Here is a 20,001-nt window from a genome sequence, read left to right on the forward strand (position 1 = left end):
GGAACTGTTGACCAATTGTGACTGCTTTTAAAAAAAAAAAAAAAAAACGAAAGTATAATGTCTTTTAAAATTAAATTTTAGACCAAACAAGCCCTTCTCACCCAAGCTTGCCGTGGCCTTCCACGTTTTCAACAAATTCAAAGAATAATATGATGTGTGAGAATGACGTGAGAGATAACCTTGACCAAAACAGGAGAATAGTTTTTTTTTTTTTTTTTTAAAGAAAAAAGGACAACTGCCCACAGATTTAGACTAGACTATTGTTTGGTCCATAAGGTTTTCAAAACGGAGGAAAAAATAAAATTACCACCACATTTTTATTCAACCAGCCTTAATTCTCCTTAAATCCCATAAACTCCTACCAAATAAGGCAAACGTCCTTGTCAAACTAATGTTCCGTTTGTTTTGGCGTAAAATGATTTTTGAAAAATGATTTTAGCATTTTTCGGTGTTTGGTAGGGGCGAAAATAATAGTCAACCGGAAAATGATTTCTGTTTAACAAAAAATGCTTAGTAAATTTCGGAAAATGATTTACACTTTTTAAAAGCGTAAATCGTTTTCCGAAGACGCCAGACGCCGTCGATCTAGTTTAAATGACACAGTCGACCTTCACGTTCAAGCAGTCGACCACCATCGAAATATTGCCGGTATCGGAATCCGACAACATCCGGTTAATGTCGCTGGAATCTGGCGACGAAATCCGGCCACCTTAGCCGGAATCCGGTCAGCCCAGATCCCGACGACCAATTTGGCCGGATCTGGCCAGAGAGCCGGTTTCCGGCCGGATCTGGCCAGAGAGCCGGTTTCAGGCCGGATCCCTGCCGGCCTTGGCCAGAGAGGCTGGATCCCGACCAGCCTTGGCTAGAGAGGCCGGTTCCCGGCCGGCTCTGGCCAGAGAGGCCGGATCCCGGCTGGATCTGGCCAGAACGGCCGGCTGGCCGAATGGATCTGGCCAGATCCGGCCAGCCTACCGGGATTCGGCCAGATGGCCGGAATCCGGAGAAACTGTCGGAATCCGGCTATCCCAGATTCCGACGAAACTGTCCGGAATCCGGCTATCCTAGATTCGGACGAAACTGTTCGGATTCCGGCCTTTATCTCGAATTCTGGCTATATTAGTCGGAATCAGGTAAAAATAGTCAAAATCTTGTCGGTCAGTGACCGAATCTCATCATCGATGATTTTTATATTATTTTATATTAATATTTATATGTTTTGAATAAAAATTAATTTTTATAGATTAATATGATTGAATGAAAATATGACAAATATTTGTGATTGTACGTGCCAAACACCGAAAAATGCTTTCGGCAAAAAATATTTTCTAGAAAAATGACTTCCCTGAAACCATTTTACGAAGGAAACCATTTTACGTCGAAACAAACGGAGCATAAGAAGGTTCAAATGATATTATGATACTTCATACAATTGGTCTAATAACAATTAACAACAATTTAGAGCTATAATAACACTACTCATTCATTCTCCCAAAAAAAAAAAAACCCGTTTAAAAGGTGATTAAAATAAATCGTTGAAACATAAATTTATTTCAAATTGAGTTGAAAAAAGTTCTTCAAATCTAATATATAAAATTATTGTGTGTCTTATAGTTAAGATTTTATTTAATAGATCTAACATGATGTTATGTGATGTATATATCGTCACATTATTTAAAAATTGTAAATAACGTGACATCATTTAAAATATTAGTTATCACAAAATAAAATATTGATCATAAAATAATTTAATCTCTACTTTATGAATCATATTTCATCCCTTAAACCCTTAAAGACATTAGAAACATTAATGACACGTGAATGTATTTAATAAAATTTGTTAAATTGGAAGAGTTACTCTAAAAGGGAAAAAAATTATGTTCAATCGTGTGATAATAGTGCATTGGAATTCAATATTGAGAAATGGTGCAGGAAAATGCTTTTGTCACAATAATCATACACAATAATTACATAACTCCATTCACATATAGTGATATATATAACTATTGACCTTTTTTTATTTCTTTTTTGTTTTTTTTTTTTAAAAAAATCAAATTCTAACCCATTTTAATTTTATATGAGTTTGTGAATTTTTATTTAATAAAAACAATTAATAATTATGTCAATAATTGTGTAACGAGCGGCAAAAAATATCTTCAATATTTATAGAGTTTCAAACCTTGAGTTTTTCCCACTTGCTGACTGACCCAGTTCACTGTACTGAATCAGCGTGCACCCAACGCATTCCAAATAACGTCACCTGCGGGTGACCTAATCACCTCTCACCTCCTTCCCACTCTCTCAAAAGCCCTCCCTTTTTCTTCACGCTCTCTTCCTGGTTCTCTTTTTCTGTCACTTCCCTTTCGATCTCTCTGTGACTCTGTCCGCGTCTGCGCTGTCGCCATGAACCTCTCTTCCCTCGCAGTCAACCCCAAGCCCGTCACGGGCCCACGGAGGGCCTTCTTGGGGGCCCAGCGCAGACCCATTCCCCCTCGCCGCCCAAACTTTGTCGCTTGCTCCTCCGTGGCGGCCTCGGCGTCGCTGAGCGTGGCCGAGTCGACCACCAGCACCCATGGACCGCCGAGCCGGATCGCGTCGCTGAGTCAGGTCTCGGGCGTGTTGGGCTCGCAGTGGGGCGACGAAGGCAAAGGCAAACTTGTCGACATCTTGGCCGAGCACTTCGACATCGTTGCTCGTTGTCAGGTCTCACTCACACATACTAACATATACATGCGTGTACTTATTGATTTTGGTGGTGGTTTGATTCAAATTTAATGACTTTAATAAACCCATTTGTTAAACATTTGCAATTCTGTGATTTTTCAGCATTACAGTAATTGGGTAAAAGTTTAGCAGAGTCTTTTGGGCATAGAGAGCATTGGCCTTTCTCTGGGAATATCCTATGGAGTTGGCTAAGTAGTCAAATAAGCCCAAATGTATTATCAGTCTTTTAGAATATCTCAAAGGAAGGGCATTCACTTTTTTAACTGGATTTCTCAGATTAGGGACTGTGCTTAGTGCTTTAGCAGTAGCTTCATGCTATTTATTCTTTTAAGTTCAGACCCATGTTTCATATTTGGGTGTATCTTACATAGATAACCAGATTTTCCTAATCCAAAGCTTGCATTCGTCGACAAATGATGATGCTCACCGGAACAATGAAATATTTGATGGGTGTTTTATGTTGTTTGTTTTTTCTTCTTGTTATTGTTGTTCAGTGGAGCATATTGTAAACTAATAGTAACCCTTCTTTATCTATACGTGCGGCAGCATTGATAAGCTTAACACCTGCATGCTTGCATTTGGTAATATATTTTTGTGGAGCACAAAAGAATGGGTCCATAATGCTGTCTCGTTTAGTAGTATCATGGTATGCTAATAGGAGGCGCATGTGCTTGGGGGCTTTTTGAGCAGCCCTACTAACCATTTTGATTGGTTCTAAATCATTTACAAGCAGTCCATCTCTGGGAAACCACTCTTACGTGCTATGTTGGTCCCTGCCTTCTCCTAGTGAAAATATGGGATTTTGAGAATCTACTTGAAACACCCTGCTTGACACAATTTACATATTTGTAATTGGCGTGTAATTGGTTGACCAGAGTTGGTGGTTCCTGATCAGCCAGTATGTCTTTTAATTGCATTTTTTTTTTCTCTGAAAGCTTTGATTTTTTTTTTTTTTGTCAGGGTGGGGCTAATGCTGGACATACTATCTACAATGCAGAGGGAAAGAAGTTTGCCCTTCACCTGGTTCCCTCAGGTATCCTTAATGAGGATACGCTTTGTGTTATCGGTAATGGAGTTGTGGTGCATCTTCCAGGGCTGTTTGAAGAAATTGATGGCCTGGAAACCAATGGGGTTCCCTGCAAGGGAAGGATACTGGTGTCTGATCGTGCTCACTTGTTGTTTGACTTCCATCAAGTAGTGGATGGGCTTAGAGAGGCTGAGCTTGCTAAATCTTTCATTGGCACTACCAAGAGAGGAATTGGACCATGTTACTCCAACAAGGTTATCCGGAATGGCATTAGAGTAAGTGACTTGAGGCACATGGATACTTTTCCTCAAAAGCTTGATGTTTTATTGTCAGATGCAGCTTCAAGATTCCAAGGTTTCAACTATGGTCCTGAAATGCTTAGGGAAGAAGTTGAAAGATACAAGAGATATGCTGAGAGGTTGGAGCCCTTCATTGCTGATACCGTACATGTCATGCATGACGCAATCTCAGAAAAGAAGAAGATTTTGGTTGAAGGCGGTCAGGCGACCATGCTAGATATTGACTTTGGAACTTATCCTTTTGTAACTTCTTCTAGCCCATCAGCTGGTGGGATCTGCACTGGTCTTGGAATTGCTCCAAGAGTAGTAGGCGATCTAATTGGAGTGGTGAGTGGATAATTTTCTATCGTTTTCTTTTTCTCCGTAGTTGGATAATAGGAATTTTTATTTATTTTTCTTTAGCCCAGAAAAAAAGTTCTCACCTTTTATTTTTTTAAGGTTTGATACGAATCTGGTGCAAAACATCTTCTATAAAGATAGTATCCATAGTCTTTATTAAATTTAATATTGCACTTGAAATAAATTAAGAACGTTTGACATAGCCAGTTGAGGTTCCTAACTTGAACATATCCTGTGCAGGTGAAAGCCTATAATACAAGAGTTGGTTCTGGTCCTTTCCCTACGGAAATATTGGGTCAAGGGGGTGACCTCTTGAGGTTTGCCGGTCAGGAGTTTGGCACTACTACAGGTCGTCCTCGACGTTGTGGTTGGCTTGATATAGTAGCGTTGAAATACTGTTGCCAGATCAATGGCTTTTCATCATTGAATCTCACCAAACTTGATGTGTTGTCGGATCTCCCTGAAATTCAGTTGGGGGTTTCTTATAGACATGTTGATGGTACACTAATTAAATCAGTCCCTGCAGATCTTCGTCTTCTTGAGCAATTGAAGGCAAGTTCCCCACCCCCAACCCCCCTTATTGAATTTTATATTTGGGGATATGTTTAGTTATTGACAATCCATTAGCTGCCTTTTTTGGTACTGCTTTTTTTTTGACATGTCCACACAAGAGGGGAAGGGGGTATTTGAACTAGTGACTTCTGCTTCACGAGGCGTGGTCCCCAGCCGATTGAGCTACCCTTTGGAGACTTTTTTGGTACTGCTTTGATTGTGCTTGCCATGAACTTAACGTGGAAGCTGTTCCGGATTGGGTATTCAGGGATACAGCCTTGTGAAAGCAGTTCTTTTTTAACCATACAATATCAGACCACCCTACCCTCTCCTCCTCAAGAATCTAAAAATATTGTTTAGGACAAAGAAAAAGGGTGGAGCTTCATATGTGACTTCTCAAATTGTTAAAACTGATTTTTGATTGCCTGACTTCTGTAAAATGATTCACGCCCCTCTTTATTGCTTTACAATTTTGGGGGGCTTCTTGATTTATGTGTTCTCATGTGTGTAGGTGGAATATGAAGTATTGCCCGGATGGAAGAGCGATATTTCTTCAGTCAGAAACTATGCTGACCTTCCATTGGCTGCACGTACATATGTGGAAAGGATAGAAGAACTTGTTGGTGTACCCATTCATTACATTGGTGTTGGGCCTGGACGTGATGCCCTCATAATAAAATAATCTGATGATTGTTCCCTCTAAGATGTCCAAGAGGGTTCTCAGGCACTTAAGAGGTAAAGGTAATGCTAGACGAATTTCCCCTTTGATGGTGTGAGATTGCCTTGCAGAAGAATTAGAATGTAAGGTAGGTTATATGCATTTGATGTAACAATTATATGTTCTTGGTCTGTGGAAGGCCATTTTGAATCTTTATGTCTTGGGTTTGGCAACTTGGTGAATTTTGGTGAAGTATTTTAGCCTGTGTTCCCAACTGATGTAGTGCTAGAAAAGGGAGTTTTTTGATTATCACATTGGCATCAAGATGCTGATTTTGTTGTTGTTGTTGCTGTTATTATTGGCTTAGTCAATCGGTACCTGTTTGCCATCCGCCACTTGCATTGTGTGACCAGAGAAAGTGTTCAAAATATTGCTTTGAGGAATTAGGTGGTGATGATGAATATGCTCGAGATACTCAGGAAGTTTTTGCATATTACATTGGCATCCGTCCTTGCATTGCATGTTTTGGGGAGTACTTTTTTTTTTTTCTTTGAGAAAAGTGTTCCTAAAAGCAGTTTTGAGTTTTGGGTTTTTTAATATTCTTATTTTGAGAAAAAAAAAAAAGAAAAAAAAGAAAAAAAGGCAATTGTCTGCCTTCCATCTTCTATTTTCCTTGCTTATAGTTCTGTCACATCAAGGTAGAAGAATGTATGTGAAAACTTAATAGCAAGTCCTGTTTAATACATAAAGTATACAAATTTAATCATTTTAATGAGAAATTAATCATGTGAAATGGGATTTTGGGACATCAATACAAAAAAAATTCATGTCCCCCAATCTTTTAATTTTTACATTGTCCCCTCCAATTTACTATAGGGGTTGCAATTCCCTCTTCCGTGCCATAGTGACAAAAATAACTATGATAAAAAAAAAAATGAAAAAAAAAAGAAGCAAAAAAATGAAAAAACAAAAATTGGGTTTTCCTAATTTTTGTCTTTTTATTTTTATGAATCTTTTGCTATTTTTTTCTGATTTTTTTGTCTTTCTTATTTTTTGTAATTTATTTTTTTTTTATACAAAAGCACTAAAACTTGTCAAAAATAGTTCTAAAACTGTCTAAAATAGGCCATAAAAAAATAGATGTATGCTAGACATCTAAATACTTTTTTTCTTTTTTCTTTTTTTTTTTTTTCAAAATTTAGTTCCAACTTGATGTGTCACAATCCCATAAGATTTATCATTTTGAAAAATGTGCTGCAATCTCATCAGGATTGTGATACATCAGGTTGGAACCAAAATTTGGAAAAAAGTATTGGGATGTCAAACATTTCTCAAAAAATTAAGTTTAAAATGCTCTTACTTGACAAACAGTTATCACCGTGCAGTTTGTCACAATCCCATAAGATTTATCATTTTGAGAAAATGTGCCACAATCTCATTAGGATTGTGACACATTAGGTTGGAACTAAATTTTAGAAAAAAGTATTGGGATGTCAAATATTTATCAAAAAATTAGGTTCAAAATGCCTTTACTTGACAAACAGTTATCACCGTGCAGTTTGTGCATGAATAATCATTAACAGGTATTGAGGACGGTTAGAAGTTGGTGCAGTTACTCAAAACTACTAACCACTTAAGGCGGTGCAATTATTGCCAACAATCGCTAACTGTTAATGCCTGTATAGCCCTAGGCATAAAATTCAGCTTGACATTTATTTTTGTCCTTCAACTATCAAAGATTTTTCTTTTATTATGAGGGATTGAATATCTTATGTGTCGAAAACATGTTTTAATAAGAGTTTTTTCTCCCTTCCTTTTCCTTCAAGCATTTATTTTAAATTTATAATTATTTTATTAGATATTGAATCTACGACGTTTTATATTTGGTATTTACATTACTCATATTTGTTGTTTAAACTGGGTAATAATTGATAGAAAGCGTTTTTCGGATGAGTTATTAACTTATTATTATCGTTGATAGTGCTACTAAGCCTATTATGCAATTATAAATATTGGAAATGGTCAAACTTAATGATAACATGGTTGATTATCATTTGAAATAGATTACTTAAAAGATCATTTGAAATGAATAAGCACGGATTAATATTGTTAAATGGGAAAATATCAATTTAATTTTTAAGTAATTGCGCGATTTTGTATTATTCTATAAATATCTAAATTCAATAAACCTTTAAATTTTTTTACATTTTTAATTTCAATCCTTCTATCCAAAATAGTCTAAAAATGCTTTTGTGGCAACATAAGCTATTTGCCACGTCAATTAAAAAATTATTTTATTATATAATTAAAATCTTAAAAAAATGGGAAGCCACTTTACTCAAAATATTCATGAAGTAAATTTATATTTTACCTTGTTAAATTAAATAGGTAAAGTTAAAGTTATGTTACAATATATATATATTTTTATAAGTAATTGGACCAAGCCGACTGAATTAACCCTTGAAACAAAAATAAATCATGCAACTAAAGAAATATATATTGATATTTATTTTTGATTTATTAATATATTTTATTTAATAAAACAACTTTTAAACAATTTTTGTTAAAAGAAACCAAACATTTCTCAAATTTAAATACTTAGCTGAACAGAATTCTCGCTTATTATACTACCTTGAAATACAAAGAGCATTGAAGAAGCGGAGTCGCGGAGAGCAGCAATAGCGATGGAGGGAGGGAAGCGCAAGAAGAATTCATCTCCTCTGTCGCTCGATCAATTCGTCTCCATAACTGCCCCTCTCCTTGATTTGGAAAAGGTCCTGTGTGTGTCTATGTGTGAGATTGAATTGTTTCATTTTTCCTTGTTGAAGTATAATGCTTTATGCTGCTGTGATATGTGTTTTGGACACAAACAAACATGTGATGTGCGTTTTTGAAAAATCTTGGTTTCTAATGACATCTTGCAGGAAGCTGAGATATCATCATCAATCAACACAGGCGCGTCCAGAAATTTAGAGGCTGCTCAGAAGCGGGGCTCCACTATTCTCAATTTGAAGTGTGTAGATGCTCAGGTTCTCTCTCTCATTGATTTCGTGTGATTTCTGCTATGTTTTAATCGGCATTTGTGAAATGGAAGTAAAGCAAATAGTAAATTTGTCCTACTAGATTATGTTTGCGAAATGGCATACTAGATTATGTTTGAGTATTTTTTCGAAATTCAGATAGTAAATAAGCATTTGAGAGTTGGAAGTGGTTGATTCTTTCGTGAATTTGTCCTACCCTAGTGCGCCAGTTGCTCGTGGTCTTTATTTTATGCCATGGGTGAACCGTGATGGAAAGAGTACTTGGTGTTGCAAAGTCCTAAAAAGTTTCTTCTTCTTCTTTTCCTTTTTTTTTTTTTGGGTACAAGTGTAGTAGCAAACCGGTTGATCATCTTCACTGCATTGCACTTTTGCAAGAGATTTGAGATCTTTTCTTATTTTCTAATTGTGGAATTCATTTGGTGACGTTAAAGAAGGCGATAGATGTATACTTCAGTTGGAAAGGGTTGTTTGGTTAACATAAGAATAGTTTCATGTGGAGTACAGATCCTCTTTGCCTTATGTGGATGATTTGGAGAAAGAAGAATAATCGTTCTTTTAACATTCTTGAAAGTCTTCCGTTGCGATCAAAGATGTTTTCTTGCGTTCTTTGTATGATTCAGTACTGTTATTTGTGGGGTTTCTTATGGTTTTGTGGATCTCTTGTGCCTTGGATTGTAATTGTTTAGGGGGCTCTCTTCTACACTCTACATGCACATAAGTTTCTTCTCTTATTACTTTGTCAAAGAAAAAAAAATACGAAGATGAACTTTTGATTTCATCTCTTTTTCCTGCATTTTATTGGAAACCGAATGGAGCATTGTATTACCTGGATTTTCTTATAATTTGCTTTAACTTTGGTTCTAACAATAGACAGGACTAATGGGGAAAACTCTTCTTGAGTTTCAATCTACTAAAGGGGATGTTCTTCCTGCTCACAAGGTGAAGATTCCATTATTCCCATTGATTACGTGTTAATCCAATTTTCAATGTGATTCTTGTTCTTTGTCGTACTAATCAGTGCAGTATGACTCATACTGAAGCAAAGTGGGGTGCTTTTAAGTAGGCGTGCTAAAAAGATATCCTAGCTTCAGCCTCTGGCTTCCTATCTCAATTTTTGTCCCTTTTTTTGTGGTTGTAGTTTGGCACCCATGATGTGGTTGTTTTAAAACCGAACAAGGCTGATTTAGGGTCTCCTGCACTTGGACAAGGTGTAGTTTACCGGTTAAAGGTAATTCCAAGAAACAGAATTTTGGGTGATTACTTTTTGGTCTTGTGCTTTTCAGTTGTAGATCATCATCTTTGTAATTGCTTTCTTGTGCTGGCTGTTTGGTGGTATTGAACAGGACTCATCAATCACTGTTGCTTTTGATGACATCCCAGAAGATGGTTTGAATAGTCCTCTTCGTCTAGAGAAAGTGGCAAATGAGGTATGATGTTCAAATTTTTTTACTTCATGTTATTTCAAATCGGCTTGAATTGTTATGTAAGCCAGACAATAAGCTACTTCTAGATCGTTTATTTTACTAGGATTAAATATCTATGATGGAATCTAGACAACACTCAAGTTTGTGAGCAGTTCAAACTGTTGGATATTGGGAACAATATAGTTATTAAGCTTGCTTACACCAAATCATATCTGTCATTTATTCGTAAGTAAACTTACAATTTGGTTTCTAGTTTCTAAAAGTTACGAAGTCCACAAAAGGGGATATGATATAAAATTCTTGCGTCTCATGGTCTATGCCGGGATTGTATAAACATCAAATTTACTATGTGCTTATGGATATTCACTGGAAAAAATAAGTGCTGCAAATACTAATTATCTATGCAGGTTACATACCGCAGAATGAAGGATGCTTTGATACAATTGAGTAAAGGTGTACAGAAGGGACCTGCAGCTGATCTCATTCCTGTTTTATTTGGAGAGAGGCCACCAACAGTGACCAAGAAGGATGTCAAATTCACACCCTTCAACTCCAACCTTGATCACTCTCAGGTGTGTATATTTTATCTTGTGTTTCCTTGTACACAATCATGATGTTTTTGTTATTCAGATAGTTTCTTATTACTAAGATATTTTTATTATTGACTATTTTCTGCTTTCAAAATAATTATTCCTTTGTAATGAATGTAATCATGAAATAAGAGACCTTCAACCCCAATAAACGAATTCTAACAGGAAGTGGTCGGTTTCTATCGAACTTTGAGATTACTTCCTTTGACTCTGAAAAATTTCTCAACTTCAGTCTACATTGGATTGTTTATGATTCATACATTCAATGTTCAAGTTTTGGAGTATAGATGCTCAACTATCTTTAAAATCAACATTGGCAGTTGCTCCAAAATTTAAGGTTAGACAATAATTGGAATTGAAAGATAAGATAATAGAAAGAGACTTTCAGAATAACTTATAAAAAAAAAAGAGACTTTCAGAATAACCATAACCATAACCATAAAAAAGAGACTTTCAGAATAACTATAACTACTATTGTGTTTCTTATGTTTGCACACGTTTGTGTGCAGGAAGAATGTGTCTCTGTGGTCCTCTTTGCACATGTACTCTTGTATATCACTTGTGTTCTAGGGTTGTACCCCTTTTTACGCTCTTTTTAATACTATTAGTACTTTTTTTTTTTTTAAAAAAAAAAAAAAGGGTGTCTTAGTGTGTATGAACATTTTTCATCCATGCTTGCCTTTTGTATGTGTGTATGTGTGTTTGTGACTTTTTTTGCATGCTCCATTTCTCACAAACTAAGGCACCTTGTCTCACCCCTTTTCTTTTCTCCAAAGAAAGATGCCATTTCAAAAGCCCTGTCATCAAAGAATGTATTTTTGCTGCATGGGCCTCCTGGAACTGGAAAAACAACTACAGTGGTGGAGATCATCTTACAAGAAGTGAAACGTGGATCAAAGATTCTTGCATGTGCTGCTTCAAATATTGCTGTGGACAACATTGTTGAGCGACTTGTTCCTCACAGGTAAAGTGATGCCTTGATTTATGGGGAAATCATTTTTAAACTGAAATTTTAGCTTAAAGTCTAGCAGAGGAGTGATAATAAGTATGTATTTTCTGTAAACCCTTAGGTGGTCTTATTTTATTTTCAGTCAAGCTATATGATCACCCTTGACAATTGTGGATCCTAGTGAAATGTGTTTTTAAATTAGATAAGAAAATCTTTTAGTCATCGATCTCCGACCATTCGTTTATAGTCCTGTTGCACTGGTTGTCCAGGGCTTTCTTGAGTTCAGTCAGTAGAGTAGTAGGGTAGGTTAATAGGGTTTGAAATGTCACAGCTTTGCTAACATCATTTACATGGAATCCATGTATAGAGTGGATTTTCAAAACTAAGCATCCTTGGACAGATAAGCATGCCAAATTTGGGCCAACCTGTTATGTAATTGAATCTGCTTGTAGTGTTGGAAAATCTGTCATATATGTTTACTTAGATTATGTGCCTTTTGACTGATGAACAACTTTGATCCCATATGTTAAACCAATGTGTCTGGGTTGTCTGGGTTGTAGGATCCATCAATTGCATGTCCTATATATATATATATATATATATATATATATGGACAAGCATTAAATAAAATCACTGATCTCTATTTCCATTTCTTTTGTTAGAGTAAAGTTGGTGAGATTAGGTCATCCTGCTCGTTTACTACCTCAAGTATTGGAAAGTGCCCTTGATGCACAGGTATGTAAAATGTGAAGTTCAGTTTTGAAAAATAAAAGTAAAAATTGATACCTGGAATTCTTATCATCATGATAATGGTGTTTTGCTAAATTTTATAATGTCATCTCATTCACATGATTTTACATGTTTGTGTATATCTTTCAATTATGCACCTTGACTTTTCTCACTTGTTGTATATGAGAGCTAGTCACAGGTACTTACTTGTATGAGCATATGAAGGTCCGCTTTCTCATTGTATATTGTTAAAGAAACTGAAAGTCCGCTCCTTTTCCTGCTAAGTTGTCAAGATCAAGTTATATCACTTTCTGTGCCTTACATATGTTAACATTCTTAAATTCATTAATCGTTTCCTTTGATTTTTGGTAGTCACTGATTGTGGTACTGTGGGCCGGACATTCCTTCATTCCTTGAAATATTACAATGATGATGAAATAATTTTATTATTTTTCTATGTAGTGCTGTTTCCATACCTTCCAATCTTTGCTTTTTTAGGTTTTACGGGGGGATAATAGTGCTCTGGCCAGTGACATTCGGAAGGAAATGAAGGTACAGTTTCACAGTAGATTTGAAGGCAATTTTAATACCCATAAGTTATCAATATGCAGTTTCAATTATTCAAAAATGATTCTTTACGATAAGCTTTGTTGTTGTCTTATGATTCTAAAATAAACTTTCTATAACCAAAACTATGGTATGCATTCACTGTGAGAGACTTGACCTTGATATATGCTCTGAGAATATAGGAAGCTATTACTTTTATGGTGGTTCATCTCATCAGCAGGTTTCTTCCTGGGATTTTTATTTGACACCGGAGTTCATTTCAGCCTTGTGAAATCAGATAATTTTCTTTTGTTATTTGATGTTTCAACTTGCCATTGCTGCATTTCTTCAGGCCTTAAACGGGAAACTGTTGAAAACCAAAGACAAAAACACAAGGAGAGACATCCAGAAGGAGCTTAGGACTCTTTCTAAAGAAGAGCGTAAAAGACAGCAGCTGGCTGTTAAAGATGTAATTGCAAAAGCAGATGTGGTATTGACAACCTTGACTGGGGCGTTTTCCCACAAGTTGGATAACACTTCATTTGACTTAGTGATTATTGATGAAGCTGCTCAGGCACTTGAGATAGCATGCTGGATAGCTTTACTAAAGGTAATGTTACTCACATATGAACACCAAAACAAGCAATTCATAGTCATGGGGCACACTGTAGTACACCCAGAGATGTTATAATTTAGGGTTAGTTACACTTGCCCCCATCAACAACCACTTATTTACACGTCACCCTCAAGAACTACCACTTGTCACACTCGACCCCTTTCAACTACCAACCTTTGGCCAAAAAGCCCTTCTGTTAGCCCAACTTGTTCAATCTGACAAAAAAAACACACACACACATATAAGATGCATGTGTCTTTTTCCTTTGAAATTACAAAAATTTCTGAAATTTTGAATTTTAAGATTTCTATTATTTATTTATTTTATTTTGAATTATTTAACTTTTAAGGGTATTTAAGTAAATTTGGTTTCTAAACTAAGGGTATTTTCATCTTAAAAATAAGCATATGCGTTTCACGCGTGCATTTTTTTTTTTTTGCCAACAATTAGTAGTTGAAGAACATTAAGTGTAACAAGTGGTAGTTCGTGGGGGTAACGTGGAAATGAGTAGTAGCTGAGAGGGGTTAAGTGTAATTAACCATATACTTTATTATCACGTGTTTAGTGCTTATTACCTTGGTCTTTGGATACACTTGCCTATATTAGAAGAATTTTTTTTGTCTTCAAACATATGTAAATATAAAATATTTTATCTTCCACAATATAGGTTGGTTGAAGGCTATAAAATTTCAACGAGGGTATATTTTGAGTATTGAGAATTAGCTTTAATAAGGGATGACTTGTGTTTATTGCTAATTTTTTCAAAGTTGGTTTAATTGTGTTATGTCCTGAGATCAAAGGAAACCGAATGCACAATAAGGAAAAGATAATGATTATAATCCAGTTCAATCTACATGTAGAGTGCATACTAGCACAGAGCACCAGTTAACAATCTGAGTTAATTGTTTAGGGTTCAAGATGTATACTTGCCGGTGACCATCTTCAGCTTCCTCCAACCATCCAAAGTGTTGAAGCTGAGAGGAAAGGTTTAGGAAGAACCCTCTTTGAGCGTCTTGCTGACATGTATGGAGATGAAGTCATGTCTATGCTCACCGTCCAGTACCGCATGCATGAGCTTATTATGAATTGGTCATCTAAAGAGCTTTACAGCAGTAAGGTGCTCAGGTCATGTCTGGATGTTCGGTTAAGGAGTATTTTGTTAATCATGGATTGTAAAAAGTTTGTAATATTTGTAAAGAATTTATTTATTTTTTAAAAAAAGAAGAAGAAGAAGAAGAAGAAGAAGGAAATTCTGTGTGACATTGTGTACTTTTAACTTATTACAGGTTAAAGCCCATCCAAGTGTTGCTGCACATATGCTTTTTGATCTTGAGGGTGTGAAGAGGACCTCTTCAACAGAACCCAACCTTCTTCTCATAGACATAGCTGGGTATGCAGTGTATTGTTGTCATATGCTGAATAATACATGGTACTCACAGTAATTGCTTAGGATTTCTCCAGGAGGGAGCTTGGAACTGCCTTGAATGGTTTCCCTTTCTTTTTCTCCTTAAAATTTGAAGTCACATCAATCCTAAACAAGTCTACAAAAATCAGAAGAGGACATTATCAGCAAATGCTTTTTTGTATCTGTCACAGTCAGCTGATAATGATCTGTTCCAGGTGTGATATGGAAGAAAAGAAGGATGAAGAAGATAGCACATTGAATGAGGGTGAAACTGAGATTGCTATGGCCCATGCAAAGAGACTTGTTCAAAGTGGAGTCCAGGCTTCTGATATTGGAATTATTACCCCTTATGCTGCACAGGTATAAGAGTTTCTTTTGTGAGCTTTAAGTAAATATCTACTCACCATAAGCGTCACAATTCAGTAATTAGAATTGGGGATTAAAATAACTACCAGATAAAATAAGAGGTGTTTTTCTTTCGTGCACATACTTCAATACAATAGATATTTTTTCTTTATTTATATTGTATCTAGTAATGCAGGTTGTGTTACTAAGGATGTTGAGAGGCAATGAAGACAAGTTAAAGGACGTGGAAATCTCAACAGTTGATGGCTTCCAGGGACGCGAGAAGGAAGCTATTATAATTTCCATGGTTCGCTCAAACTCAAAGAAAGAGGTACCTAAAACACCTCCATTACTATTTGTTAATCATTTCTTTAAGATATTTAAGATGGTAGGAATATCAATTACTATACTATCAATAGTAACGGAGGTGTTTTAGGTACCTCTTTCTTTGACTATCAATATTAGAATAGAAAGAAAAGAATTTGATTTCTTTCAAAACATTTCAGGTGGGGTTTCTGAGTGACAGAAGACGAATGAATGTCGCTGTGACACGAGCTAGAAGGCAATGTTGTCTTGTCTGTGACACTGAGACAGTGAGTAGTGATGGATTCTTAAAACGACTAATCGAGTATTTTGAGGAGCATGGCGAATATCTGAGTGCCTCAGAGTATCAAAATGAATAAGCAAAGATATCAAGCTGTTGGGGCATATCAATCTGTTGGTTGTGTTTGGTGGTAAAGAACAGTTGATCTGGATACAGTTATGTAAGACCTCTCACTGATCATATTTGAAGTGAAATAAAATTTACTTTATTGAAAAGATAATTCTAAGAACCCCTAGATGAAAGTGTTGTTTCAATTTGTTGTTGTTGACCTTTAAAGTTGTCTGGAAAACAGGCTGATTGCACACCTTGTTCGTCTCTATCATCAATGGACTTTTTCAGATTTTATTTTGCCTCATAAATAAAGACCAGTTATCTTGACTTTACAGAACAAACCTTCTTTAACATGGAAAAGAAAAATGTAAAATCATACTAGATGCCATCAAGTTGCTTGGACTGCTTAAAATATTTTTATAGTAATGCTTGAATCTCCTCATGAAGGAATGGGTGGAAGAAAAGGATGTTGAACAACCACATTTATCATTTCCAGGGAATTCTGAAAAGCTCACAGGAATGTTTCACTATAAAGTTTCACGTTGTGACTATAATGAAATTTGACCTTTCCATAATGGCTTGGAATGTTTCATGTTAGAATGTCTACATCTAGTATATTCTTTTTCTTTTTTTTCTTTTGTTTTTTGAGCTTTTGCCCTAAGAATCATCTTCATTGCTCACTTTTTTATGCCAAACTTCTTCATACTTAATCAGATTATATTGAAATCCTGATTATTTAATTGGCAACTACCAGAGGAATCTTGTCTTCTGTGCGGCAACCTAATTTTTTTTTTTTTTTTTCCCCATTTTGTTTCCTTTTCATACAATTATATTTAGGGCCATAAATGAACTGAGTCGAGCTGAGTTCGAGCTTTTTTGGACTTGCTCGAATTTTTTTTAGCCTGTTCGAACTCGGCTCGTGAGCTCGGAAAATTCTGGAATCTGTTTGAGGCTCAGCTCATTAAGGGTTTTTGAGGTTTGAACTCGGTTCGAACTCGTTACATATTTCTTAAATGAACGAGCTCGAACTCGAGCTCGGTTTTTTTTTGGGGAGGCACTTTCAAGCCATTATAACAAGCATTTCAAGTTTTTAACATTCAATTTTAAAGCAACTTAAAAGATGTAAATTTAAACAGAAATATTGAAAGTTAAAACATTGATTCTCAGCATTCATAATGTTAACAAGCTATCAAACTTACAACTTAATATTTAAACTTAAAACTTAAAACTTACAATTTACAACTTAAAACTTACAAATTACAAATTACAACAACTTCCAAATAACAAATTACATTAATTTACATATTACAACTTACAAACAACAAATTAAAACTTACAAGTTACAAGATACAACTCACTTCATAAAGCCAACATTCAACAACAAATATACAACAACAAAAAAAGAAAGAAAAAAGAAGCAATATACAAGAATTCTCAAGAATTCCAAATTTCCAAAACATCTAAATATACAAACATAGAAAACAACATGAACTACAAATCTAAGTTATCTAAGTTCTAACAATACACTAGCAAGTCTAGCATTCACAAAAATAAGTCCAGTAGCATATCCATGTGGATGGATAGTCCCCATCTCAAGAATTCTAACAAAAACTAGTCAATAGTTAACCTGCCAAGGCTGTCAGCTTACAAAGCTTCAAGTTAACAATATAATATTTTAACATACACAAAATAACATAAATTAGTAAACTACACAGTCTACACTACACAACACAAGCATTCAAAAAAATTAAGTCCAATTGTCAAGCTTACAAAATAAACAAATTTAAATACATGGCACTATGGCAGTGCAACAAATCCCACAGGCGGCAAGGATTAACTTCTTCACCTATTTATTACACATTTACAAGAGAAAATAAAAAAAATTAGTAAGAAATTAATAATCATAATCAGAAAAAAGTAAGCATGCAAACAGAACATAATCAATGTATAACCAGTGTATAAATGAATCTAAAATGACCATTAAATAAAACAGGATCAACTTACCATGAGCCTACAAAATACTAACAAAAACTTCCCCCCAAATACAACACTTCCAGAATAGTTCAAGTCCACTTCCATACCAAGTATCTGCTTAAAAATAACCAAACAAAAAAGTAGATGAGTTATTTTTTTCAAGGCAAAGTACAGAATAGCAAAATAAATAAATAAAATATATTAGAATTTGATCTCATTAACTATAACCAAAAAAAAAAAAAAAAAAAAAACTCCACAATCCAGCACCAAGGCAACTCAATCTCCATCAAAGAAGGTTCATCCAACTACAAAAAAAACAAAGAACATTAATTACTATTAATTTAAGGGAAAAGGTAAAACTCATTTAACAACACACCTATAAATTATAATACTCACATTATAAGCTTTCCTAAGTCCATGTAGTGCTCGAACCCAGTTAGCTCCACACAGTAGAATCTCAACAGTTTTAGTAGCTAAAGATGCACGATAGAGATCAATGACCCTTCCACCAACACTAAATGTTGATTCCGAACTCACTGTAGTGATAGGAATTGTAAGGATGTCCCGTGCCATCTTAGATAAAATGCGGTACTTAAATTGATTGGATTTCCACCACTCCAAAGCATTAAACTTCAAATCAGCACCCTCATCACAAATATAAACATCTTCTTCCAAAAATATTTCCAAACCCGACTTCACAGGTTGAAAGGTATCAACACTTCTTACAAAAGAGTTAAATATAGTCATTCCACTTTTAGTGCTCCTTTGAACACCACCAGATGAACCATCACTTGAAGATGAAGCAGAATCAGAATTTCTTTGATGCCCACGGTTTGGGGCAGCAGTTAAGTTGTGGGTATCAACATACTCACCATACAACTCATTTAAAACACTACGTTCCTTTTCGACATTTCTAGTGGCTTCAGGCTCTTGATAAATTTCAGGAAAACAAATTTGTACAAGTTTCAACTTAAACCTTGGATCCAAAACAGCTCCAACAGCCATGAGTAGATTGCATTCCTCCCAATATTTCTCAAATTTCAAATACATTTTTTCTGCCATTGTTCTTACATAAACATTGGCATCCTTAGATTTTTTACCCAACACATCTCTTATTCTTCAAACCTCAGGAAGAAATAAATTAGAAATTGGATAATTACTCTCTGATACTATCTTTGTCACCTCATTAAAAACCTCTAAAACATGACAAACATTTTCAACTTTAACCCAATCATCAACACTTGGCACCCAACGAAAACTTTGATCCATATCTTCACACCTAGGGAACACCTCCCTGAACTCTATTACAGCAGACAACATCATATAAGTGTTATTCCACTTAGTAGGAACATCTAAAATTAGTTTCTTAGAGGACAATTGTAACTGCTTTCCAATTTCAGCAAATTGCTTCAACCTACCCTCCGATGCAACTATATACTTTATACTATCCCTAACACAATCCACAATATCCCCAATTTAACTAATACCATCTTGTACGAACAGATTAGTGATATGAGCACATCAACGTACATGAAAAAGTTGTCCCTTAACAGATAATGTCTTTTTCAAAGCAAAATCATCTTTTAAAATTCGAATGGTTACATCATTGTTTCTTGCAGTGTCTATTGTTATTGTACACACTTTATTCTCAATTCCCCACTCAATAAAACTCTTTTGAAGTGCATCAGCAATTATAACACCACTATAAGAGGGTGGGACATTAAAAAAGTTAAAGACACGTTTTTGTAAATGCCACCAAGAATCAACAAAATGACATGTAACTACCATAAAAGACGCTCTCTGACCTGAGATTCACATGTCAGTAGTTATGTTTACTATGTTAACATTTCTCAACAAATTTTTCAGCTTCTTTTTATCTATTTCATAGGTAGACATACAATCACTTTTAGCAGTTGCACGAGATATCTTTTGCCAATAAGGAGTGTTAGCCCTCATAAACTTGTTAAATAAAACATGTTTCACTACCATAAAAGGATACTCATGGTAAAGTATCATATAAGAAGCAAGCTCTCGTACCTTCTTATGATCATAAGTAAAACATGATCCAGAGCCCACACTGCCACAATCAGAGTTAAATGTAATCACCTTCTGCTTCTTGCTAGCTGCTATG

The 20,001-nt window shown here is 35.4% G+C and overlaps 2 protein-coding genes across 2 annotated transcripts; both read left to right on the forward strand.

The window, feature by feature from the left end:
• The first annotated feature begins 2,264 nt into the window (after window positions 1-2,264).
• Window positions 2,265-5,951, forward strand: LOC133873041 (adenylosuccinate synthetase 2, chloroplastic). Its single transcript, XM_062310754.1, has 4 exons — window positions 2,265-2,700; window positions 3,682-4,374; window positions 4,627-4,938; window positions 5,450-5,951. Exons 1-4 carry the CDS (start codon window positions 2,401-2,403, stop codon window positions 5,618-5,620), a joined length of 1,476 nt encoding a protein of 491 aa, XP_062166738.1. The 5' UTR covers window positions 2,265-2,400; the 3' UTR covers window positions 5,621-5,951.
• Window positions 5,952-8,210: 2,259 nt separating this feature from the next.
• LOC133873781 (uncharacterized) lies at window positions 8,211-16,190 on the forward strand. Its single transcript, XM_062311535.1, has 15 exons — window positions 8,211-8,370; window positions 8,521-8,625; window positions 9,508-9,576; window positions 9,776-9,865; window positions 9,981-10,064; window positions 10,469-10,633; window positions 11,428-11,615; window positions 12,263-12,335; window positions 12,828-12,881; window positions 13,228-13,485; window positions 14,402-14,608; window positions 14,778-14,881; window positions 15,112-15,256; window positions 15,438-15,572; window positions 15,748-16,190. The coding sequence occupies exons 1-15, from the start codon at window positions 8,281-8,283 to the stop codon at window positions 15,922-15,924; spliced, it is 1,944 nt and encodes a 647-aa protein (XP_062167519.1). The 5' UTR covers window positions 8,211-8,280; the 3' UTR covers window positions 15,925-16,190.
• Window positions 16,191-20,001: the final 3,811 nt, after the last annotated feature.

Source organism: Alnus glutinosa, chromosome 7 (assembly GCF_958979055.1).
Source record: "Alnus glutinosa chromosome 7, dhAlnGlut1.1, whole genome shotgun sequence".
NCBI lineage: Eukaryota > Viridiplantae > Streptophyta > Magnoliopsida > Fagales > Betulaceae > Alnus > Alnus glutinosa.